Below are 26,288 nucleotides of genomic sequence, written 5' to 3'. Positions count from 1 at the left end.
GATGGTGGTGTGCCCAGACACCTCAGTCAGTACTCACCCCTAATGGATTGCATTTTTCTTTATCCAGCTGTTTGTTGTAAATCACAAATCCTCCTTTTCTACCCAAGGTCATGCTGTAGTTATGGATGTGGAAAGGATGGCTGGAACAGAGTTCTCTATATAGGTGGAAGCTTGGTGTCTGTCATTCTGCCTCTGTCTTGCAGAGAATTGTTGTGGTTACTTTTGGCTTAAAAGTGAGGTTGACTCTGGAATCTGATACTTATGGCACTTGTGGTGAGTATGGACAACTCAAATTTAAATCTTTGCTTTAAATAAAGTGAAGCCTTGAATCTTGATCTTTCTAGATTTAAGTCCTTAGATAGTATAGTTTTAATGATAGAAATAGTTTTAATGTGCTGGAGTTCCTTGTGAATGCTTTGTGCATCCCATTTCCCTCCTATAAAAGAATTTGTTTCTGACCTGCATTTACCAGGAACTTCATCCTTTGAGGCTGTCTCTGTTTCCTTGTTCAGTAGTGCCCCTGAAAATGCATACAAGATAGATGAAGAATTGGCATTAAGCTTCATACATAAATGTTTTCCCACTTGGTATTTTTTAATGTCCATCTGTATATTGGGTGTCAAATTTGCTAGGGCTTGGGAAGCATTATTTAAAAAGGATATCTAACATCCAGCTCCAGGGAAATGTTAATGAAAACAGGCTGTGGTGACAACCTGCACAGCTGTTCACCCTGCAGCTGCAGGAGGCTTTAGGATGTTTTGCCTGTGACAATTCACTATCAGGTTTTACTTATCAGAAGACTCTGCTAGCCAGTTCCCAGGCAATGTTTTGGGTGTATTTTCATTTATTTGGTGTTTAGTGCACATTATGATGAAAATGCATACTGGTAGGTAAAATAATTTGGACTTGGGCTTTGTAATACATAAATGTAAAATCTGAAATCTCTGTGAATGTTCTTCTCTACATGTTACTGTCACACAGAAGAAATAAGACATTTCTTCTTTCCTGGAATAAGGTTTACCAACTCTGCCATTCAGAAGTGGTACTGCTCATTAGCTGTGGACTGTATCCAGAGGATTGCATTCCTCTTATTTCCTCATTGCAATTTCTGTCTGTTCTGTCCCCTCACAAGGGGGAAAAGGTGAGGCATAAGGCTGGGTGTTTGCTGGATTAGCAACAAGGGTTGCAGCTCTTGATGGGAGTTTTGTGGTGCTTTTCAAGGTGTTTTCTGTGCATGAAGTTCTCCTACAAAACATTTTCTATGCAGGCTGGTTTTCATGCACATTTGGTTATGTTCCAGTGTTGCTCATTTTTATATGTGAGCATAATTGTGTAAGCATAATTAAGCAGCCACAGAGGAGAAAATATGAATGGCTGTGGAAAAAGGAACGTGATTTGTGGATTGTACCTATATGGGAGATTTCAGTGATGTGATGGAAAATCCTTGGGGTGGATCCTTCTGCTGTACTGGCTGTGATAATTTTCAAAGTGCCAGCATTGTGAGACTCCTTGAAATAGTGATATTTCAGTATGTAAAACCAGGTTCATTCTGGTTTTTTATCCTTTGTGTCTTAATGTGCTTTTACCAATTCTGTATCTCCTGTGGTGCTGAAAATTCCACACTTCCCACCCTATTAGCATTAGGTTTTACACTTTCTTTATGAAACAGCTCCTGACCTATTTTCACTTCCATTCTTCTAAAATAAATCATCTTTTCCTTGTATTTTCAGGCTAAGTTACCAGCAGTATTATTTCTGAGTACCAGGCCACCTCTAGTGTTGAACCCTTTTGGGACTGAAGTTTAGACTGGGCAGATTTAGCAGAGCAGAGCAATTTGGGGTAGCTTTTAAATATTTTTTAATAGTTGCCTTTATGTATTGCCTTGTATTCAGACAACACAGAAAAATCATTCTGTTAAGTCTGAAACTAGATATTTTCACTTATATATATTTTTTGTGTCGGTCTTGGTAGACATTGTCTTGTGCATATATTTGTACATTGTTCCCTATTAAATACCTCTTTCTTTCAAGTTCTTTATTCTTTGTTTCATTGTCATTCTTATGCTTGGTGCCTGATAGTCACTGTTACATTTCCAAAGACTTGTGTCCAGATCCAGAGATATTTGCATAAATAAGATTTTCTGATCCTTTTTTCCTTAGGTAAAACAGACAGCTATTAATGCAGATTCTGGCTTTATTTGTGGCTGGGTTTCTGTGTTTGGTTGTATTTTTCTGTGTTGATTTTAATTATATTTCAAAAATAATTTACCCAATGAGAACAAAATCAGCGATTTATTTGTTGTGTCATATCTTACTTAAAATCTGTATGAGACTCTGTAGACTCCTAGATAAAACTGGTTTAACATATTAAAAAGAAGATAAACTTATCTATCAGTGTTAGCTATCTAAGTGTTCTGAAGTATGATAAGCCACACCTCATTTGTGATGTTATGTGTTGGTATGGGTGAGAATTAATAGAATAAAATCAGATTTAGTGGTCTTAAATTTTAGTGTGTGGTGAACTATTCATGAGCTTGAAAAATTGCTAAATTAAGGTGCTGCAATTCTACTTGAAATAGACTTGCTGTGGTAGAAATAACCAAAAAGATATTCCTATAGTCTGAGATAAGAACAATGTTCCAATTCCTTATAAAAAAATCTACTGCCACTTGGAAAAAAAATTACTGATGTTTGTTTGGGTTTTTGGTAAAGATTACCCGTGAAGGATTTTGAATGATGAAATTCCATATAAAATTTGCCATAATCTCCTGAGTCACCTGATTATGAAATATTTTCAGGGACAGAATAGAGATGTTTATGTTTGCTAATAATTTATAATTTCTAGAAATGATGTAGGGGTGTGTGTATGTGCATAGACATTGATATTTGTAAATTTGTTTGACTGTATTTAAAAGAAGAAATGAGAGAATTGCATCCTCCAGGTGGACTCAATTAATGCAGAGTGATTCACCACATAAACTCCAGTCAACAAATTTTTCATAAAATCCAGTTGGTTATGGACACTGTCAGCTGCAGAGGACAAAGCTTCCTGCATTTTATGTATGTAAACTATTTTTAATATGTAAACTATTGAGTTTGCATCTGTCTGACAGAAAACATGTGTCAGGAATGTCTTGCGAGTGTTCTGTATTCAGGGGAGGCAAGTTGGGTTTTTCGCTCTCTGCTAAAATGTCACTTTTCTCCATTTAATCATTGATTTGCATGGATTCTGTTTTGTATTCTCTTCTGCAGATCTGTGCTTTTTATGAAGCAATATCCCTCAGTTTTCAACAATAATTGAGTCCATGTTAATTTTGCCTTGTAAACTTTGCAGCCTTGACCTTCTGCTGCTTACTCTGTCATCTCTCATCTGCCATAGACATCATCTGAACAAAAATATTTGTTATATCTTCAGTGTAATCTGGAAACACAAAAGTCTTAGACTACAGTAGTGGCTTTTAAAGAAAATCCATCAAAATTGTGATCCTTAGGCTGTGCATGTAGCTCATGTGTGCAGCTGCTTTTCTTTATTGCCTGCACTGTTTATTCTTGTGCCTGTTCCATGAAGCATTAGTCATAAGAAAATAAATTAGGGAAAATTGATGATAGATTTCTTGAGAAATGTTTGAGGAGGATCAGTTTCTGTTGTTCTGTACTAATTGTCCCTGAAATGAGGACTTTGATCCTAAGTGTTACTAGCAGACTAGAATAAGCTCACAACATTCCAGTATGCCATAGAAATTTTGCAAGAACAAAGTTACTGGAGAGGCCAGTTCATGTTTTTGATTCTTGATGCCTGAGTGTTTTGGGGTCTGAGCATATTTGTGTGCAGCAAGCTGTACTTTCAGCACTCTTCCTGAGGCTTTGAAAATAGCATAGTCCATACATGAAATACATGAAGAGTAAATGTGTGAAATTGAGAGAGAAATTTTATAACAGAATATGAGTGTTGCAAATACAGAGCATATAAAGAAGCTTTGAAAGCTGTAGTGGGAATTGCTGTTGAATAAGAAAGTAAAGGAAGTTAAGGATATTGTGCCAATACATAATATGAGAGCCTTCAGTGGAGGATGTGCTGTATTAATCCAGGTTATCTTCAGTCAAATAAGAATGGTGTGCAGGAGTAAATGAGATGTTCTTGTAAATCATCTACAGCTCAGAAAGTGATGTGTATCCAGCCAGTCATTGATGGGGGAAAAATAGCTTTACTTCAGAAGAATTCAGGCTTGTTTTTTTCTTTTTCTTTGCTTAGCTGAAGCAATCCCTGTTCACACCCCCATTGCTGCAGAGCAGGAGCTGGAGCTTCACCACGAGGTTCTCTGGGTGGTGGCAAATTGTTGTCATTGTTGTTAGGAAATTATGTGTGTTTTGGTGAATTGTGGCAAGGAGGAAGGGATGGGGAAATAAACCTTTCAGAGCCTGGTCAGTGGCACTGAGGGAGGGAGAAGGAGCCCAGCACACACACGCGCACACACACACACACACACTTACGTGTGCCTTCTGCTCTGTAGGTGCCCCTCAGACTGACCAGTGGTAACGTGTGATTGTCCACGTGGTTACTTCATTTTCCAGAAGGATAAAATATCAGCTAATTAACATTCTGTTTTTAATCATTACTATAAGCCTGTATTTTGTTTATCAAGAGTCTGCTGATGTCTCCAGTTTTCATGTGTGTGGAAAGCCAGGGCACCGGGAATATTTCCGTATGCTCTGGGGTGCCCTGACCCCCAGGGAGCACTGACTCAGACCCTCATTCATGGAGAAAGTTTCCTAAACTCCAGAATAGACTAGAATCCATTAAGGTGTGAAGGAGATTACAGAGAGCAGTGTAGGTGTATCACTTAGGTGGGAAATTTAGGTTTTGGGATTTTTAGTATGTTGTGGATGGAATCAAGATGGAGGGCACGGGGTGTCCTCATGAGGTGCTTTTTGCCGCTTCTTCATGGGTTTGGGTGGCATTTTGTAATTGGGTGGAAAAGTCCTCATTGCAGGCCTTTGGGGATCAGTTGTGGGGTTAAAAAGAGAAATAATCCAGGTGTCAGTTCTTAATTGGAGAGTTGAGCTTTAAAAGACCTTGTAACAATAGACTGTTGGCCATTTTTGTGGTGCTTTTCCAGTGCGCTGAGCCCAGTGTGGACAGCAGGCAAAACTCTAGATAAGATAAAAATAAACAAGAAAAAAAATCCAGTGTGTCCCTCTTTCCTGACACAAGATCACTCCAGGAAGGTCTCCCCCAACAGAGGAGGGCCCAGCCAGAGTCTCAGAAGTTGGGAAATTGGGGACAGGTACCCCAAGGCATGTGGGATCTCTGTTCTCATTACCTGCTCACAAAGCCCATCCAGCTGGGCCGCTGGAGGCACAAGAAAAGGAAGCAGCAACTGTTCAGTTCTGTCACCCTCCCCCAGCTTATCTACATACACATTAGTGTTTTATGTTGTACAATTGAAGGTTTTAGGAACTTTTTGAGGATTTGAATTTGTGATTTTACACTGTGTTGTCTGCATTGAAGAGCTGTGTTTTTCTTGAGCAGTTAATTTATTACCCAGTAAAATTCAGATAATTTCCTTCACTGTATGTTACTGCCTGGTTGTTGCCATGTTAACAATTCAGATGGCTGGCTTTTTGCTTCCCTGTAGTTGCCAAGGTTTTTTTGTGTTTTAAGTAAAAATTGCTGACTCAGTGTACTCCTCCATTTTCATATCATTAATATATTAAAGAATTAATAGTTAATGCTTTGTCATGTTTGACTGTTTTGGCCTGCTTAGTTTCATTTTGGTCAGTCATGCATGTCGTGATTCAGAAAGGATAACATCACATTATTTTCTTCAGAAACAACGTGAACACGCTGTATTGATTTCTTCCTTTTTTTAGTATAGTTTTTTAACAGTAGTTTGAATTTGTGCTATAAAATACAAACAATTACAATCAATGATAATGGTTAAATATTTTTTGTTTTTATTAATGGAAGTAGAAATAACATTGTCAATTTTATTTATAATGCAGAGCTGTAATGTTTCTGTGACCCCTGTATACAATATTTAGAATTCTGATTTCATCTGTTGGATTTATCAGTTAGATTTTTTTGGGTTGGATATATTTATTTATTTTGTTATGGTATATTCTCAACTCTAGGGTCTTTCCTGCATGAGATGACATCATATTAATAATGGCCAAAACTGGCATTTAGTTTGTGCTGGTTTTGTTTGGTTGTTTTTTTAGGGGAAGGAATGGTTTTAAAAGAGAGGGGAAAATGAATCCAGTTCCTTATCCATTGGAATGAAACACACAGGGGTCTGGTAGTACATTTTAAAGGTGATTCTAGAATAATTTCTTCCTTTTGTGAACAGATTTTGCTGGCTTTTTGTGAGTTGGTAAATACACTAAGCCTTTTTCTTCACTGTACTGTATTTCAAGGTGTGCTAAGAATTGACAGCTGAATCTGTGCGATCAGGACGCCCCCAGTCATGAACTATGATGTAATGAGAGGGAATTTGTGTGACAATAGTGTGTTACCTTGGTTGAAGGTGGCAAACAACATGAAGATTGTTATTTTTTTAGTGTTACATAAGCCAGTTTCTTTTCCTGCAGCCATTCCTGCCTTGGGTTCCTGCCTCTGCTCTGGTTGCCACACTGCGAGGCAGCTGCGGGTGATTATTTTGCCAAGTTCCTAAATTCTGCAGGTTTCCCTTTTATCTTCTTGTAGCCTTGAACAAAGGGAAGGAAGTGTATGATGTTGTGTAGCAATCTTCCTTTTCATTTCAGGGTCTCTCTTTCTTGTTAATTTGTCAATACTGGCAGTTCTCAAGGCTGAGTCCATTGAATGCACTTAGAGATCCATACAGTGAGGAGAAATAACAATGCTTAAAAACCTCAGGGGTTTTTAACTTCCTTAGAATCCTTAGTGTCTCAGGATAATTTAAATGTGTTGCACAAGTAGTGCCACAGGTGGCCTCTGCAGTTAAAGAACCATTAAAATGAGATCTTTTGATTTTTCCTTCAAAGAAAACATACACAGATAGGTGCTGTGATGACCTCCCTTTTACATCCATTCATTCAACAGAGACAAATTCTTACCTGTGCAGAAAAATACTTGCTACTTTCTAAAGATCTTTGTGGGTTGCTCTGGTGGGGGAGAAAGTTTCTTGACCAAAACCAAAGTAGGGTAAGTGTTGCCTGGTGACTCTGCCCTGACTGGGAAGAGCCAGAGCCACACAGTGACCAACCTGCTGACCCAGGGGCTGATTTGGTGTTCCCACTGAGCATGTAATCCTTGCTTTTAGTTTCTGTTTCATTTTGTTAGAATGTGCTGGAAGAATTGGAAAAAATAATTTGAAACAACCTTCTCAAGTTAAGTTTTCATAAATATGAGTGTGTTGCTGATTATGTTGCAAACCAGTTAGAGGTCAGCAGAGAGGGTTTGCTTTAATGGTGTAATTTGAATTGCTCTTACAGAAACAGATAATTTACAGTTAACTGTGGCTGAAAGGGGAAGTTCTGGTGTCTTAGGCCTTGCCTTGTGCTGGCATCAGTGAGATGGCTTTGCAGTATCTTCAGTTTGTGCTCTACCATAAAGGGAAAATCTGCCTTGTTGAGAATTGCTCTGAGCTGTGTGAAAGGCTTGGGCCCAGGTTTTTCCATCCCTACTACAGACAGTGCTTCAGATGTGTGTGATACCTCTTTTAATGAGGATTTACTTAAAAAGGGGCTGTGGGAACATTGAGGGTCCCCAAACACTTAAATGTTAAAGTGTGTGTGATTTATAATTTCCCTGAACATCTGTACAGAAAAATCCTGTTACATTTGTTCATAAAGTCAAGCTCTCTTCAAACACCTGTAGCCTGCTTCAGGAAATAAACTATCCTAGCTTCCTCCCCAGTATTTATTGTAGGCTGCCTGTTGTGGTTGCAGGTTTTATATTCTCTGGATTGCAAAAGACAAAATACCAATTTTAGAAAATATCAAAATGTGATTATTTTCTTCAACAGCTGTAGCAGGTATTGCAAGTCATCAGAAAAAGGGAAGCCTATCTACAAATCAATGTGTAACAGTAACATCAGGGGCGCCATCAAAAATTGTGTTATGATTTGTACAAATCAAGAGATGAGACCAGAATTGGAGAGGGGAAGCACAGTGCCAAAAACAAAGTTCTGCACTAAGCTATTTGCTGATGTAAGAGTCAGTACATACACAAATAATGATCTTAAGAAATGTATTTTGAACTTGTGTGCTTTGCTTCTGATTTTAGGGATGATATTCTTTAGATGGAGAACTGACTGACTGCAAGAGGTGTTCACAGTGATGGGAATGAAATTAAAGGAGTTGTAGCTTTGATCCTCGGTGAAAAGAATTGCAATCCTTCCACTACAGTTTGCTTGGGCGAAGCTTGCAAATACACATCTAAATTTGGTATCTTGAGAACATGACCAAATAGCTACAGTTTGAAATATGTATTTTAAGTTTATGTAAACAAATTTAATGTTTTATTAAATCATTTTAATACCACATGTACACCCAAAGTTCTGTAGCAGCATAGCTTTGTTTTGATTCATTGGAGCTTTGCCTCTGAAAACAGCCATAGAATAAAGCTTTTCTGGGCTTGGGAGTAAGTGAAAGTGTGTGATACACCTCAGTCTTGGGATACAAACTGTGACCCACTCAGAACAGATTAGATCAGTAATTGGGTAACATGGGTAACATTTCCTCTCTTTTTTTGGCATTTCTCTTTTTGATGATTAGTAAAAGTGTACTGAAAGTAAATTGCAAACATGAGCAAGGCTACAGATTTAAATATTCAGGTTGTATTCCCCCCCCTCCTTTTAAACATTGAATTTTATTAAAATCTCTGAAGAAAGCTCCTCATTTTACAGAATCACAGAATATGCAGAGTTGGAAGGGCCCCATGGTCTTTGATTATTGTCATATCATAAAATCAAGGAGTTCATGATTGCAACCAAATTTGAAACATGTTCCATAAATAGGTGAAAGTCATAGATTAACCAGCTGGAATTAGAATTTGCTGGAAGTCTGTCAGGCTTTTAAGAACTGTGCTGGTGCTAGGACCTTCCCTCTCATATGAGTTTGTTCAACTGTTTCAATTCAATGGCTAGTAAGATCAGAAAGCTGGGAAAGTGATTTTATTTATTTATTTGCTCATTCCCAAAGTGTAAAAAGGGTCAGGAGGTAAATAGGGTCATGAGCTAAGGATGTAATAGGTTAAAGATCATGGCAGTTGTGGTGAATAGGAGGTGTCAATTCAGTTGTTGAAAACGTGTGTTCATAGCACAGAACACTCTTTGCTTCTGTGTGTGTCACTTAAAAACTTCTGGTGCAAGTTTTCTCAAAACTGGAATTGATTTCTAATTGGATTTACATTTCTGGCTTTAGCTTTTTTTAGTCTAAGTAGGAGGAAGTAAATTATTTTACAACATGCTAGATGTGAAAAGAATCGGATCTTGGGAAACACATATGAAGATATATAAATTGCATATGGAAACGTGTTGAGGTAGTGTGTTCTTTGGTTCAGCAAAAATGAGTGAAATAACTTAAATGAAATATTATTTCTTTAGAGAAAAAAGCAACACAATGAGAATAAAATCAGAGGGGTTTCTTTCTTGCAGATTGGAAAGATTGAAGTAAATCCTTTTGTGTTTCATTGATTTTAAAATTAAAAATTGTCATGTAAGTTAGAGGTTTGTTTTGTGTTGGGGAAATCGAATGTCCACAGAAAAATCAGAGAAAATTTCAGTTGTTCATTTGTTGTCAGTTTGCATTAGAATCAGTGAGCTTCCAAATCTGTTCTGTCTTTAATATTACATTTCTTCTTTCAAAAGTGATGCTGACTCTGTTAGTGAGAGTGTTTGTAGACCTCATCTTTCAAGCTAATAAAAAACTTGATTATTTCTCAGAAAATGTATTATTTGCTTTAGTAAAGTACAGAATTTTGAAGACCTTGTATTTCTCTTTCCCAGGCTGTTCGCTGCTATGAATCGCTAATTTTGAAAGCTGAAGGAAAGGTCGAGTCTGATTTCTTTTGTCAGTTAGGTCACTTCAACCTCTTATTGGAAGATTATCCAAAAGGTAAGAATTTTTAGTTCTTCTGATAAATGTCTTTGGGGAATTGTTCTTCAGTGTAGGTGGCACAACAGAATGAAAATCACTGGGCTAAGTCACTGTTTCCTTGGTTTGTACTGTATTTCAGAGCCCGTAAAAGAATTATGAGTGGTGATATCTTCACAAAAAAAACTTCATTATTATTTCTCATTCCTTTTTATTTTTAATGAAAAACAAAAACCCAACCCAAACACTCCTGGTTCAGGTGTGAATATGAAGTTGGCTGGCAAGGCCCAGTGTCTGATGGCACCCTGTGAGATGTGGGTAAGAGCTCGGTAGAACAGGTTAGAATATTTACTTTTTTTGCCTTTTTTCATTGTCATTGCTTTTTAATTTTAACACGAATGCAGATCTGTTTGTGTAGGGAAACAAATAACACCCCCACCCTGAAAATGTGTGCTTCCACCCCCCATGCCTTTTTCCAAGCACACAAAGATGCTGGTTTGGTTTCCCTGGGATGCAGAAACAGATGAGTGATAACTGAGAGTGGTTCAGGAGCCTGAGTTTAGTGACTCAGGCTGGTGTGGGCTCTTTGATAGCTCTGTGTCTGTGGGTCCTTTGGCTGTCTGTCTGACATTAAACAGGGTGAGTTTGGCTTCCTGGGACCTTCATTTCTAAAGTGAGAAACATGTAGATTTGATGCTGCTCAGGAGGAATTGTATCTAAATTCAGCCTGTAAATTCAGAAGGTTTGTTTGGGTGATGGAAGCATCTGTCTTGTACCTCATCCTCTCCAGTGACTGGGTTATAACTGGTGTTTCCAAATCCAGAGGCATGGGAAAAGTTGAAGGGAGCATGGCAGTATGATGTCTCTTGAATTTAGTTAAGAATAGTCTGATCTTAAGTGCTTCCTTTAGTTTTAAGAAAATTCTGCCACCTCCTCTGTAAAAAAATTTGCATCACACTTTCTCATTAGCCTAATGAAGTTAGGTGTGAGTGCAGTGTGACCTTCTGGGCATATTTTACTCAGCAAAAACAGCCCAGGATTATGGACTGACCTGTATTAACTCTGCTTTTGAGTTGATAACAGTTAGGAGTGACAGCACCAGGTGTTTCTGTGGATCAGAGACAGGGGTTACTGATGAGGCATCTGCTTTGTACTCTGTGTATGGTTTTAAAAACAAGCATAAACACTCCAGTTATGGTTGGAAAGATCAGTTCTCCAGAACTGTAAAAGAGCATTAGCACAACAATGTGAGAAGAAACATTAAGCTATTAAAAATCTGAATTAAAGTACTTAATACTTTCTTAGATGCCTATGTAAAGTCACATCTCAGTTGTAAAAGAAGCCTCAAGAAGACTAAAAACCTTGTTAGTTATGGAGTATTAAAAAATGTATCTGTATTTTCAAAGAAGTGTAGTAGTAGTTAAAAATACCAAAGGACTTTTAATTGATGTAAAAAGGGAAGTTAAAGGGGTTTTTTTAATTAAGTGAGGGACATATGTTCCTGTTCAGTACAGTTTTTGAACTCTAGTACCAAAGACTGTAAAACTATTGCCCTCAGTGCAGAAAGTCACAGGTGTTCTATAATTAATTTACTGCTGCTGTTTGAAAGAACTAGAATGTTTGTGTTCCATTATAAAGTAAAAATAAATGTCATTACATGATACAAATTTTGTTACTTTAATTATCATACATTCCAATTGCATTATAGTTAAATTTTATACGATTTAGAACAGAAAAGAGAATTCAGAATGTTTTGATGTCAGTAATGTATATTTTACCCAGATTTTAAGTCCTGAAGTTCCAGAAGTGTAAAATGCTGAAGGAGCATGGTATTCAGAGCTGTAAATATGTGTAGTCTGAATTTAGTCAGTTATGGACAAGTCAGTGTGTTTAATAAATTCGATGTAATTAATAAAATATCACAACATAGCAGCATATATAATGCTCCACAGTTTTTTTCCCTTAAAAGCTTGTTACTTAATTAAATATTTTCAATAAATGCATGCACCTTTGTATATAATGTATGAAGTGTTTTTTATAAAGGCAGAAGTGATAGTGTTCTTTGTTTAAAAAATGCTTGCTATGAAGTTTGTGCAGAGCAGAACAAACTGTGAGCTGACTGTAGGACTGGGATCAGTGGTCAAGATGAAGCAGTGTTGGGATGACAGATCTGGGTTTTGTCTTGGTTGGTTCTTCTCTTTAGATCCATCTCATTTTTTCACAAACACACTGGCAGTGAAGGATCATGCAGCTGGGTGCATTTTGTTGCATGTTTTTAGTGTTTTGATGTAGCTAATAGCCTCTTCTGAATGTACTGAGACTGTAGGTCGTTTCTTTGTAAGAATTAGGACTTATACACCATAAAGGGATCTTGAGAAAAAGTCCTGGCAGGTTGCATCATTGAAACTCCCATTATTGGTGTTATTACTGCCCTTGCTGCATGTGCTCAGAGGGTACCAGTGAGGGGCAGTCAGATGGTGTCTGATACTGAAGTCTATTTAACTTTATTTTTTTAGTGAAAGCTCTTAAGTATTTTAAGTCCCCTCGAAGTGCAGTGTGTTTTCTGTCACTCCTAGCCACTGAACTCCAGAATCAATATGCTTTTATTTTTCTTCCTTAAAAAGAAGTACTTGTCTCCAAGAAAAGTTTTGAGTTCACATCAGAAATTACTGGATGAGGTTCTTTCTTCTCAGTATTATACCTGAGCTTAGACTGGAGTGTCAGTGCCACTGCTAACCTTTAAAAGATCTGAAGCTGCTCTGCCGGTTACTGCATTTTGGAAAACTGCAAATTTGAATTGCTTTTGATAGGTAAAGGGTTTTCTCTGCAGCCATGGAATGGAGTTGCTGTGGTATCAGCACTCTGCTGCTGTTAGGAGAAGGTCCTACACAAGGGATCAGCCTTTTTGCAGATTTTGAATCCAGTGAGAAGCTGCCTTGTATTCAGACACTTATCACCAAGTTTGCAGATGAATTGATTTCAGCTTTGCCTGCATGTTCAGAGTTGTTTCTCTGCTCAGCTTTCCTTGTATTGATGGTGACTGATCAGAATTTGGCTTTGGGATTTCCTAAAATGGGAACGTTGACTCCTCCCGGTGAAAACCATTTCATTTCCTCAGTAGAATTTTCTCAACTCTAATCTGATTCTTCCTCCTGTCTCTTTTGCCAAGGCAGCTATTCCCAGCTGTTGGATTGTTGTGGAGGTTCCCAAAGCTTTTGTTGCCTGGGCATGCCCTTGGTGGCACCCTCGTGTCTGCGGGTTGCTTTCTTTGTGCTGGCGCAGCTGAGCCTGCAGCTGTGTGGGGAACTGATCCAACTGAAAAAATAACCCCGCACAAAAATGCTGTGCAGTTGCCCCAGAGTGTGAAACCTCAACCTTGGGGTTTTGCTGGAGGAGGTGGATGGCTTGTCATGGAGGCCTTTGGGTGCTGGGAGCATTCTGAATTCAGTCAGGACTCCTGGTGTGAACTCTGAACTGTTTGCTGCTGGATTCCGTGGGACAGATGGATTTTTTACCAAATTATTGTGCTCTGGTCTTGAAAGAAAAGTATGTTCCACTGATAATTGGAGTTTATTTTTCATTCCATGGCTGGTTTCCATAAGTAAGGAGTGAAGATAGTGATGTTTTAAGGGTTCTAGCTGACTTAAGTTCTAATTGACTGCTGTTTAATGAGCTCCTGGATTGACATCATCTGTGTTTTCCTTAGGGATCTTTTCTTGCAGGAGGGTCACGTGCACTGACCGTGTTCAGTCTGTGACTTGGAGGACAGCTCACAGTGGCACAAATGGAAATGTGCTTTAATCATTTGCCTCTTTGAATTGCTGTTCTCTAAGCAAAATTCCTGGAAGTAGAAAATGCAGTTAATGAATGAATGATTTGAGGAAAACATGAATTTATTTGTGCCATAGTTACTAAAACACAGTAAATACTGTACTGGAATAATTCTTACTGCTCTACTCAAATGGTAGTCTCATTTTCAAACGTTCTATATCAGAACAGTTTCAGTAGTATTTATTTTGATTATAGATGGTGACTGCTTTGTCAAAAATACTTACATAAAAACATTTTAAGTTGTTTATAAGATAGCGTTCAGGGGCATTTTTTTAGTAATCATTAATCTAAACCCGATTAAAAAAATACCCAGATTGTTAATTGAGCAGTTCTTTTATTGCAATGCAACCTGAACCCAAAATTTAAACACTTTCTGATTGTTCTTTTGTAAAGTTGTTTGGTTGTGAGAAACTCCCATATTCAACAATGTATGTGTGTTCCTTTGTACTTACAATTCCAGCTCTGTAGGGAATTTCTCTGTGGTGGTGAAGGGCTTTCAGGAATTTGAAAGGCAGTATTGTTATTGGGAAGCATTTTCATGTGCTGTGCTCTGAGGTGCAGTGTAGTAGCTGTAATTTTATAAAATATAAGGGAAAACTTCACAGCATGGACAGGATTGTGCTGATTCCTGCTGGGCTGTCTTGTCTTACTGATGAGTCCTGAAGAACTAGAATGAATTAAATGGCCAGAATGAGTCAAGGAAGAGATGACTGTTTCAAATAAGTGTGATATTTAGGTTTAAGGAGTTTTATTTTGTTGCTTGTAACTGGAACTCACTGGTAGAATTGGAGTTGCTTGTATTTAGAGCTGGTTACAGAATCCTGAAAATGAGATAAATTTTGGGTGGTTTAATTTCAGGTGGTTTAAACCATTATGTGAAATTTCTGCAGAAAAAAAGGATGCTTAGAGCATTAAAATGTTCTTTATAAATTGTATGTGTGTGGAGCAGAGGTTAGCAGTCGAGAGTTTTATTATAAAATATTCCAAGGCCATGTTTTTGACTGGTTGTCTGAAAATTTCCACTTTGGAAAGTGTTCTAAATAAACACTCAATTGTTAAAAGACCTTTTTGTGTAATGCACTCTTGGAAGATTTTTGAGCTTGATGAAAATCCATAGGGTTTCTTCACTGGTTCTCAGTATTTTAAGACTTTTTGCAGAGTTCAAGCTCTAAAGGATTTCTGTAATTGTAAATTTCTTGTCAAACTTGTATACCTTTCACATTTAATACTTGATGGGACAGTGGTCTTCACATCACTTTGCTGCTGCATTACAGATGGGGATGTGGAGCTGTTAATAAAATTTCTTAGAGGACTATTTGATGATTTTTCTGTCTTAAATCTATGCTTGTATTGCTTTTGTGTGTCAGCCTTCATTCTGTGTTAAAAGGAAGACATGCTTTAGGCTTCTTTGATTGTCTCTTTGGTACTTGCAGTACAAATCTCTGGAGGAAACAGAGAGCAGCATCTGCCTGAGGCCTTAAAACAAAAGACCTGAGTGGCATTTTGCTGCTCTCACTTCCACATTTTTTGGGTTATTACAGAATTGTAGAATCATGGAAGTTAGAAAAGACCTCTTAAGATAACCTAGTCCTGCCATCAACTCAGCACTGCCAAGGCCACCACTGAAGCATGTCCTTTTAAATATCTTTAACCTTGTCTTTTAAATAGCTCTAGGCATGGTGACTCCCCCACTTCCCTGGGCAGCCTGTGCCAATGTCTGACAATCCTCTCAAAAGAAAATTTTCTAAATAGCCAGTCTGTATCTCTCCTGGTACAAATTGAGGGCACTTTGTTTGTCCTGTCAAGACTTGCTGCTTGAACACAGAGCCAGCTGACTCCTCACCCCTACAGCTGCCTTGCAGGTACTTTGTAGAAGGCAATGAGTTCCCTGAGCACCTTTTGTTCCCAACACCCCCAGCTCCCTCAGCTGCTCTTCATCAGCTTTGTTCTCCAGACCCTTCCCCAGTTCCATTGTCTATGTCTGGACATGCTCCAGCCCCTCACTGTCCTGCTTGTCCTGAGGGACCCCAAACTGGACACAGGATTTGAGGTGTGGCCTCACCAGTTCCCTGTGCAGGGGCAAACACTGCCCTGCTCCTGCTGGCCACCCTATTGGTGACACAGGCCAGGTGCCCTTGGCCTCCTTGGCCCTCTGGCTCGTGTTCATCCAGCTGGTGACCACCCCTCCTTTCCCACCCATCACTTTCCAGCCCCTCTTCCCCCAGCCTGGGGGGTTGTTGTGACACAAGTGCAGGACCCAGCCCTTGGCCTGGTTGAAGCTCAGCCCTGGATGCCCTTGTCCAGGCTGCTGATGAAGCTGCCAAGCAGGAGTGACCCCACAGTGAGCCCTGGGGAGCACACCTGGTGACAACTGGATGTAATTCCATTTCCCACCACTCTCTCAGCCTGGCCATCCAGCCAGTGTTTATCCAGCAAAGTCAATTCTTTTGGCTCAACCTTGGAATTTTCGATGTCTTCAGTTTTATGGCAGAGCAGTTTTCATCTTTGCTAGATTAAAACACCCTGGTGGGTAAAACCTGCACTATGTATAAGCTGTTTCTGCAGCCTGCATGTAACTCTTAGGTGTTTAATGAACATTTATATTTTTCCTGGAAGCAGTCAGATTTAAATCAAGAGATGTGCTCTTTGCAAGCTTCCATTGTGCAGTTCTTCAGCTGATTTTCTCTTTTATTATTAGTTTCACATCAGATAAGCACTACAAAATATTAGTGCTTGTTTAAAAATTAAATTAAAAATAATTGTATTTAAAAAAACCACATACTGTTTTACACAGATCCATACAGAACTTTGGTTTGGATTGAAGTTCTCTTTTCAGGGTATGTAGTTAAATTAAAGCTTGCTGTTTTAAATTCAGTAAGCCAAAAATTTGTGTTAGTCACATTTAGCCTTGCAAGGTGCCACTAGATGGTGTTAGTATGTAGTTCACTTTCTTCTTACTCAAGCACTAAAACACTCCAACTGCTCCATGTTCGTATCACTTTGAAGGCCTCTTAAGTTTTAAGGTGTCATAAAGTGGGTTTATTAGAGCAGATCATAAAAGCCATCCTCTGACTGCATGATTTATGATGAAATGTGCTAGAGGTGACAAGTGGGTGGTTGTCGCTCAGTCTAGACATTTTTCCTCCCCACTGTCACCTTCCTTGTTTGTTTAGGTCAAGTGTGTAGATTCTGGATACAAAGAGAGATTGTCTTATCTTACGACTGAAACTAAGTTTTGTCAACATCCTATGAAATTAAGTAGATGGGAAGAAAATCCTGAAACCACATAAGTGGTAATTAAGTCAAATTTGTTTTTTATTCTCTGCATGATACCAGGGAATCTTAAACAGGGAGGGATAAGGAGCAAGTGTTTTCCATGTCCTGCTTCTGACATGGCCCTTGGTCCTATCATAGTAGGAGAGGAAGGCAGACTCTTAGGGGGCACATAATAAACTCTGTCAGGATTGAAGTAACCATACATATTGCAAAGGGGGTAGTTCTGGTGACTAAAAACCTGTAAGAGGAAAGCAGTGAATTCCCAGAGTGTGAACTTATGAGGGTCAGCTCTGCATGAGGTGCCTGAGGTTTGCAGACAGATTCTGAGCTCAGGAGGATTCTCACTGTGCAGTGGTTGCAGTTCTTTTAGGAAGGTGGTGTTTTGCTTTTCAGAGCTGTTTCAGGTAAATATTTTATTTTCATCAAGCTGTGTAGCTGATGGTGATTGACTTGAAAAGCTGTGTACAGCTTTGGGGTATGCATGTCCCCTCCTCTGGGGAGGATGCTGAATGCTGGATCTGCCACTCACAGGGTTTTCAGGAACATGATCACAAGGATTAACTGTTAGGAAAATAATATACATGGCCAGGTTCTGGAGAGAGGTGTTCATAGCATAGCATCAACTGATAAAGAAATTAAATAAAGGACAGAGGGAGGGAAATAGAAACTGAACACTTCTTTTAGTAATTGTTGAGTGTTGTTTTGGGTGTCTGAATGTGGTCTGTCAGTTCTGTGCTTTTAAAAGCTTTGTGTGGTTGACTACAAAAAGTAGTTGAGGATGAGGCAAGAGGCATTGTACTGCTGTTGATATTCTGTCCTGTTCTTTGAGTCCAGACATGGCATTTTCTGGATGTTTGTGTGTGTTTCACATGCAGGGAAAAAAGAAGTTTTTATGTCCTTTATTGTCTTTATACTATTCTATACGTGTAAGAATTTCAGTGGCAAAGTTTTAAATTGAAAAAGCTCAATAGTAAGTTCCTAATCAAAAGATTGTCTGCAGAATCCTGCTGTGCCTAAGAGTGATTTCAAAGCACTCATTTTATAATGTTTAAGACAGACACCATAACTGAAATGGGATAATTCACTTGAATGTGTAAAAATGAGAGTTGACCCTGTGTTGAAAGAGGGGCAGTAGTTGATAGAATCTTTTTGTGACAAAAATTGTCTCACTTTGGAATGACCAATCTTGGATGAAAAGTAAAGGTGCAAAATGATATTTCAGCCTTTAGTATTAGGATATTTTTTTTTTTGTTAATTTTTATTTGTTCTTTCTGTTTTTGGTTTGTTTTTTTTTTTTACTACTAATGTGCTGCATGACCCAAGTAACTGGGATTTTTTGCTTTTTAATAAACCAGGGAATGTCATCCTACAGTCAGAATCATAACACAGATAAAGCACACCCTCTGTTACAGATAGGGAGGGACTTGTGTAAAATTCTTGTGGCTCTGCAGATTCAGTTGCTCTTTTTTTTTCTTATTTTAGAATAAAGTTTGTATTTTGAGGGATTTGCACTTACTTCTTGTAGATACAAACCTAATTTCAGGGAGTAGTTGCTTGTAGTTCCGGAGTACAGATTTTAGATAAGGTACTAATTTCTACACCATAAAATTTAGAATAAGTATATGCTTATTGGTGACTCACTCAGGGACTTTGAAATATTATAGGGTTCAAAATTTATGGTTTACGTTTTCCTTTATATCTAGGCTGGTTCAGTTTTTCAAAAATCTTGCTTTCATAATTTGATTTCTGGCATCTCATATGCAAGGTTGTTCTTAGTGTTATGCTTGATTGGGAGCATTTCATGTGGTTCTGTCAAAAAGAACTTTTTCTTGAATCCTTTTTTCCCTGTTTTTCTGTTCCTTTAATCTTTTCAGCGGAACTTGAATGCTCATGGAACAGATATTTAATGTAGTTGTAAAAGGGGCTGAAATCCAATTTTAGAGGTAACTTACTGTAAGTTGAGTGCTTGATAATACTGAAATTATGCACAGTGACACTTTTTAGTTGTCTGGCTTCCTTGAGGAGGAAAGGAACATTTAGCTCTGGCTTAATGGAACCCTCCATAATTCATCCTTGTTTAGAAGAACTTTGAGAATTTCAGCATTTCATGTGCAAGAAGTAGCAAGGGAATACTGTTAGCCTAGAACAGGATGGATCCCTGGGTGTTTCTGAAACCCCCAGGAGGATTGGGCACTTCAGACACTGAGGAGAACTGAAGTGTCCTCTTTGTTCCTCTGGAGGAGAAATGTGGCTCCTCAGAATGGAGGCCTCATCTTCCTATCTTGTAAATATAAATAGATTTCAGCAGTCCACGCTTCCCATGTGCTTGTTTTTAATTGTAACTGAGCTTGGCACATTAAATGACCACTTCAGCTGTTCCTGTGGGAAGTTGCTGAACTTTATTGAAGAATGGAAGAGTTAGAAAAGAAAATCACAGCCAAACTTCCTTTTTCCTAAAGAAAACTGGTGGAATGTCATGGAGCAAAAGACTTCTTTCTGTAATAACTTCCCTCCATGTTAAATGGAGGTGTTAGGATTTTTCAAAGCAAGTTTCTTCTTGCTTTCTTTTTTCCTATTCTTTCTCTTTAAGGTATTCTGTTTATTTATGTAGTTTGTTAATACTGTTGACATTTTACAAACTTACTAGCAATGCCTTAACTGCTATAGATAAGCGTATTCCACCTCTCCTTTTTAATGGATATGCTCATGTGGGTAATTCCTGTATTTTTTAACAGCTGTGGTGAAAATGTTCCCCCTTTAATTTTTCCACTATAAATTCTTAACATTGTATTTAATGTTCTTTTCATCATTTTATCCATATCCCCTGTATAGCTGACTGCAGTAATTGCTTAAAAAAAAAAGTTTACAAGAAGTTCTCAGTTTCTTGAATCTTGCATAATATGGTCCCGTTGACCTGAGTATTTGAAATATACTTCAGCCCTTAAAACTGGGATAGGTACTGCTTGAGTAAAAGAAAAAAAGCTCCTTTTATTTGTGATGTGATGCATTGCAAAACACTTTCATATTGCATGTGCATGTTCCTGTTGGGGAAAGCAAAGTCATGGCCATGTTCAGAAGATAATGATTCCTTTTTGTTGAAAACTTATTAGTGATGTCTGGGAGAAGATGAATCTAAAAGGACTTTTGGAGGGGAATAGGATGTTAGTTTATATTGCTGTGAAAATGTTTTAAAACATAATGACGGAATGTGACTGAAATAAGCTTAGTTTTAACATTCTTCAACTTATACTGTTAGACTGAAGTAATATTCTTGTAATATTCTTCAATATTCTTGTAATATTCTTTGTACCAGGTTGGTTTTTTTGGGGGGGGTGGAGGCTGAAGGAGGAATTGTGTTCTTAAGTTGTGAAAGATTTAGATTAGATTTTTAAGTGATTTTGTCTGAGTTACATTGTTTTAAATACATTGCATGTTAATAATGTGTGATCAATGAGTCTTATAAATTCATTTTTCTAATCTGGGCATCTGAAAAAACGACAGTTTAGAACATCAGAATTAGAACTTGGTCTCACAAGCGTTTTGGTGGAGAGGGGCACCTCATGGGCATGGATCAGCATTTACAAATAAATGTTGTGAGTCTCCATAGTCAGAGGAGTGCAGAGGTTCTGTGTCTTTACCATCATGTGTGTGTTCTTATTTCACTTAAGCACAGGAACTTTGGTCAAGTTACAAAAATGAATATGCAAGACAGGTGTTGAAGGGTGATAACATTTGTGGACATGATTTATCCATGGTGCTTGCAGGAAATCAAGCTGCACCTAAAGTACACATTGTTGTTCTTGTGTCCTAATCTGTTTGGTGCTTATGGTTTTCCAAAGCTGGAGTTGTCTTTGGTTATTTGGTTTCCACACATTGTCTATTTTCCATTCATAAATCTTAGGGAGCAAACACTTGAAAAATCAGTGTCTTGGTGTTGCTGCAGTGAATCTTTACTTAAAATGCTTCATTTTTGTTGGTTCCTTGTGCTGTGTTCTTAGAAAAAAGCAAAGCCTGTTTGTGTTTGAGTGGCCTGTTAGCCCAAGGCAAGATGAATCAACCAGAATTTTTCCTTTAGTGAGGAAGAGGGATGCAGGAGTGGTGATTGGAGAAATTGGTTGCTAAGTAGAATTAATATTCTGTTGAACAGAGCTGTTCTTAGCACTGATTTCCAGGTTAGTCTTGGCCGTGGCTGTGGAATAAAATGTAAGCTTTTTTCTTTTTTCTGCTCGCTTTTGTTTCTCAGAATGAAAGGCCATGTGAAATTGATTTCTCTTTGTATGTCCCTCCTCACCAGTTCTTCAGAAATTACAGGGCATCAGGGAGCGTGGTAAATGAGCTACATGATTAAATTTTTAAATCTTAGAACAGCTTTGTCCGGGATGAAAATCCCAAAATTTCAAATTATTTCTTTGTTATAGGTTTTCTTTAAAATATTGCTTGATTTACATTTGTAAGATTAATAATAAATATACTTCTGGGTTGACATTTCATAAAACAAAATTATAATCTTAAGGAATGCATTGCCCACAACAGTGTACTTACCATGGCAGTGTTACTTTTATTAAACCATTTATCATTTTAATGTTGTGTATTCTGACTCTTAAGGATTTTTATCTTTTTCTTCAAAGAAAATGAAACAAAACAAATTGAACATTCATTTTTCTTCCCTACAGCATTATCTGCATACCAGAGGTACTACAGTTTACAATCTGACTACTGGAAGGTCTGTATATGCTCTTTTTTTTAATTAATTTTAAAATGTGTTGCTGTAAATGTTCAATTTTTTGAAGTAGATTCTGTTCAATATACGTTTGGGTTATCTACCTGCACTGACTTTTTGGCACATTAATTGAGTCTTAATGTAAATGTTCACCTGTATGTGCAATTCATTAGAAATTTCAGTATAAATATATCTTTAAGTCATGTATTGAAAAGGTAGCTCAATAAGGCTGACAGGTTTTAAATATTTTTTGTTGCCATCATTATCCATTATTTCAGGGGTTTTTTTTATGTAGCACAGATATTTGGATGTGTGTGTGGAGAGCAGCAGAACCACTTGAAAGGTGCTGTGCAGGCATTGGACTGGGAGTAGGAAAAATGTTCTCAGGTTGCTTTTTGTTTCCACAGCCACCAAATTCTTTCAAGTCCTTTTCAGTATTTTAAATAACACTTTTACGTCAGACAGGAGCAGATCCTGTTGGTGTAGCTGTCTTGTCTGTAAGTAGAGGTATTTGTGTCTGTAAGTAGAGGTATCATGACTTCAGATGAATAAAATTGAAAAAATTCTTACAATGGCATTGTCAGAAGTTGTCAGTATTGGTGTATTCTCACACGAAATAATCTGAAGCTCCTGGTTGAGAAAGAAGTGCAGCAAAGCATGGAACACATTAGATATTTGTGTGGTCTTGAGTAGCTGTTTTCCTTAGAAATGTGGATAAATGCATCTGGCAGATAGGGAGGGCTCATGAGGAGCTCTTGGTACCACACAGAGATGGTATTAGAGAAACATTTTTGTGTTCTTTGCATTTATAGGGACTGTAACAATGCTCTGAAAAACACTGTGGCAGCTTCTCCCATTTGGCACAGGATGGGAGAAAGGCAGGGTAAATTAAGGGTGAAAGAGTGAACTACAACAAGTGTTTTATAGAAGATAAAAAAGAGAGCTCCAGTTGGAGGTGCTGGGGGAACTTTTGGTGTTGTCTTGTAAAACTCAAACAGGACTTGTGCAAGTTCCATATTTCAGTGAACCATTTTGGACTTGAGGGAAGTTTTTCCAGAAGTAACCCCTGCAGTTTTAAAATTACAACAATAAAAACATTAATCTGTTCTTCTTATGTGTTCTTAGAGAGCTGCTTTAAAGATTGCTGTAAATAAGTGTTGAAATCAATCAATTAATTAAAAATCAATTTTAGTAGTTTCTGTTGTTTTTACTCTTTCACGTTAAGCATGTCAGAATAGTTTATGACTGGAATTATTTTTTCTGGTTTTTATTCCAATGGCTCATTGTTAAAATAAGTGGTAGGTGATTACTAAGTTGTTTCCCCTGCATTTTCAGAGTTCAGGGTGGAATGTGGATAATTATATGTATTTCTACAGGTGTAGGTTGTTGTCAGTGTGGCTCAGAATATTATCTGCACTTAAAATAAATGTAAACTCTGACTGTTCTGCAATTTCATCTCAAGAGCACTGATGGCAATAAATTTTCTGTTTGTATACAATGTGTGATATTTTAAGACACCTTTTTCTTGTATATATCTCCAGAATTTTACCATTCAGGGATTAGTTTGAACAACTCTAGTTGCAAACATGACAGCATTGCTTGCAGTTGACAAAAGAATATTTTGAGTTCTGCAAATTAAAAATCCAACCCAAGAAGAAGAAACCAAAACCCAGTAATTTTTCTTCTTTTCTTGGCCTCTCCTGGGGAGGATCTCATTGGGAGCTTGCTTAAAAATGTGTAGCTCAAAGTGGTTCTTTTCCTATAATCTTGGGAGATTTTGTTAATTTTGATATTCATGAAAAAGAGTCTGAAAAAGTCCAAAACCATTTCTCAGCTAGTAACTTTTTACTGAAAGTGGTAAAAATCACAGGTGGATCATATTTCATCTTATTAATGGATGATGAAGCTATTCTGGAGTTGGCAGTGGGAAGCTGCCTGGATTGGGTCTAGAGAAAGATCTTCCCCTCCTCCCTCCAAGAGAGAGAATTCATTGTTTCTTGTCATCCTTAATGCCCTGTATCTGTAAGAAACCACTTAGTCAGAAATAGCAAGTTTATGGTGTATTTTTGGGCACACTTCTATGCTGGTTTGTTCTACTTTGTGACTTTTTTTCCCCAAAGAGATACAGATGGCAAAAAATTCAGTCAAATTGCCTTATTTTAGTGTTGTGGAATTTTTAAAAAGTTTTTTTTTTCCCTTTTTTTAGTTTTTACAGGGCTGGATGTCATCAGTGAAGTTGTTGGAATTTGTGATAGTAAAGGAAGGAAGAGAGGGAAGGGTGGTATTTGTGAGGGGAGCTGCCTTGAGAGGTCTGGGAAGCTGAGAGTGCTGAATCACATGAAGGTTATTACATAAGGCAGGGCTGAAGTCAGACAGGAGCAGCCTTATAAACTTGGGCATTTTATCTGGAATTATATTTTATCTGTCGTGCAGTGCAAATTTAAGTGGTTGAAATAAGTGTCCTCTATGTGCTCTGTTTTTTAAAGAGGGAACTTACAGAAGAATTGTGAGAGTTTTCAGGTTGCTTTAGGTGTAGTTTGACCTCCTTTTATAAAGTATTTTTGCTCTGTGCTAGTTCAGATTTTTAGAGTTGCATGGGGTTGGTTATTAAGTGTTATTTTCATGCATTGTTCATTTCATGATATGCAGTCTATATTTCCTTTCATGAAAAAAGCATATTTTTTTTGTTTCCCCATAGATTTTTTTGATGGTCTGAATTTTCATAGATTTTTCTCATGGTCTGGTCTCAAACAACCAGGTTGTTTTCTGTCAGAATTTGATGCATGGGTTGTTTTGTTGCTATTACAGTAAGTGTTGTGTTGATCGTGTGGAACAAAAAGAGAAGGAAAAAACACTTTATAAAATATATTCTGGATATATACTCTAGTGACAGGATGAAGGTGAAAGGTTAGGAAGATGCTGTATTTTGCCATTTACCAGATCAATACTCCCTCTGTGCTGATGAGATATTATTTCCTTTCAAAGAACTATCTGTATGGATAGTTTTGAAGCTGTTGGGTTGCACTGTGCCACATATTTCTAAGTAGACCATTTTTTGCTGTAATCTTTGGATGCTCACAGATCAGTGTAAAATGTCCTGGAAAATTTCTGCAATTTTTGACTGTAAAAGCACTGTGCTACCTCTACTCAGCATTTAAAAAAAATTGACTTGAAATTATTTGACTTGAAATATCTCCACTTGCATAAAAGCCAATCTGACTTTCATTCTTGCATTCAAGTAGTTCTCTCAATGTTTCTTATGTGCCTATGCTAAAAAGCTAAAATAAATCTCCCTTCTGTGCAATGTACTTCATTCTGATTTCCTTTTAAAACTCCCCTGTGTCAACGTGTTGGGGGAGGTGAGGAGGACTGTGGGGGATGAACGGATACAAAGGGCAGTTCAGGAGAGGGAGACAACAGCTAGAACTGCAATTTGTACATGTTGATGCTCCTGGGAAAATAAAGATATCAAGTGGAAATGTCTGCCATGATTATCAGTTTTGACATATTCTGAGGAGGCAGGATTAGAAGCTCAGCAAAGAGTAAGATATTCCTGATTTTATCCAAACATGATGGCAGATATCTGGCACCTGTAGGAAGTTATTTTAATCATCTTGTGGTTGTATTTTAATGGACTTGATCATGCTGAACTCTTTTATATAATACCTGAGTTTTGGTAGGGCTGTCCTGGAGGAACTCCACTGCATGAGTGAATTAGTGTAAGTGTATAAAACATCTGGGTCTGTTGCACTGACATGGTTGGCCAGAGCAAGAGAGACCCAAAAACTCTTTTCCACAGATTTGGGGCTTCAAGAGGTGCCAGTGCTCACTAAAATGATTCCTGGGAGAGTTCCTGAGAGAAGAGTCTGGTTATCCAGTATTCAGATTAGTTCTCTGCTTAGACATGGCACTGCTGCTGCAGCCCTTGTCTGGTTTGATAATCTTGATTAAAGATTTGTGACCTTTGTAGGTAGGTGGGTGTTCACAAGTGATCAGTTAGGAATTGTGTGCCTGCAGTTGTAGCAGCACAGTTTGAATAAATAAAACTTTTTGGTACAGTTTTGTTAGGGAGCAGAAAATTCCTTTATACTAAAGTGTTTGAATGTCTATTAGGGACAATTTTTAAGAAAAACGTGTATTTTATCAGAGTAATAGAGAGTATGCAGGTACTTGAACATTTCTATTCATATGTGAATAAACTGAAGGATTGACAAGGCACAGAATTTAGAAATACATTTTAAAATGTTGGACATTCCTGTGAAAATGACTTACTTCTTTTTCAAGGTAGGCTTTACTTTGGAATAGGATGCTAGACCTTGGATTGAGGGTGCCTGAGAAAGAAAAGAGACCTCAATTTATTCAGCTGCACTCGAGTGTGGTGTCTCTTTATCAAGCAGTGCTTGGAG

The 26,288-nt window shown here is 37.8% G+C and overlaps 1 protein-coding gene across 15 annotated transcripts in view; it reads left to right on the top strand.

Annotated features, from left to right (window-relative positions):
- Positions 1-26,288, top strand: part of KDM6A (lysine demethylase 6A) — a 150,904-nt gene that overhangs the window by 24,584 nt on the left and 100,032 nt on the right. For all 15 annotated transcript variants that reach the window (XM_074534498.1, XM_074534506.1, XM_074534501.1 and 12 more), the window contains exons 3-4: positions 9,968-10,076; positions 21,836-21,885. In XM_074534498.1, the coding sequence (XP_074390599.1) occupies positions 9,968-10,076; positions 21,836-21,885 (159 nt within the window). The remainder of the gene's footprint in view (positions 1-9,967; positions 10,077-21,835; positions 21,886-26,288) is intronic.

This window comes from Zonotrichia albicollis, chromosome 2, assembly GCF_047830755.1.
Source record: "Zonotrichia albicollis isolate bZonAlb1 chromosome 2, bZonAlb1.hap1, whole genome shotgun sequence".
In the NCBI taxonomy this organism is placed as follows: Eukaryota; Metazoa; Chordata; class Aves; order Passeriformes; family Passerellidae; genus Zonotrichia; species Zonotrichia albicollis.
This window is presented reverse-complemented; position numbering and strand designations above follow the sequence as displayed.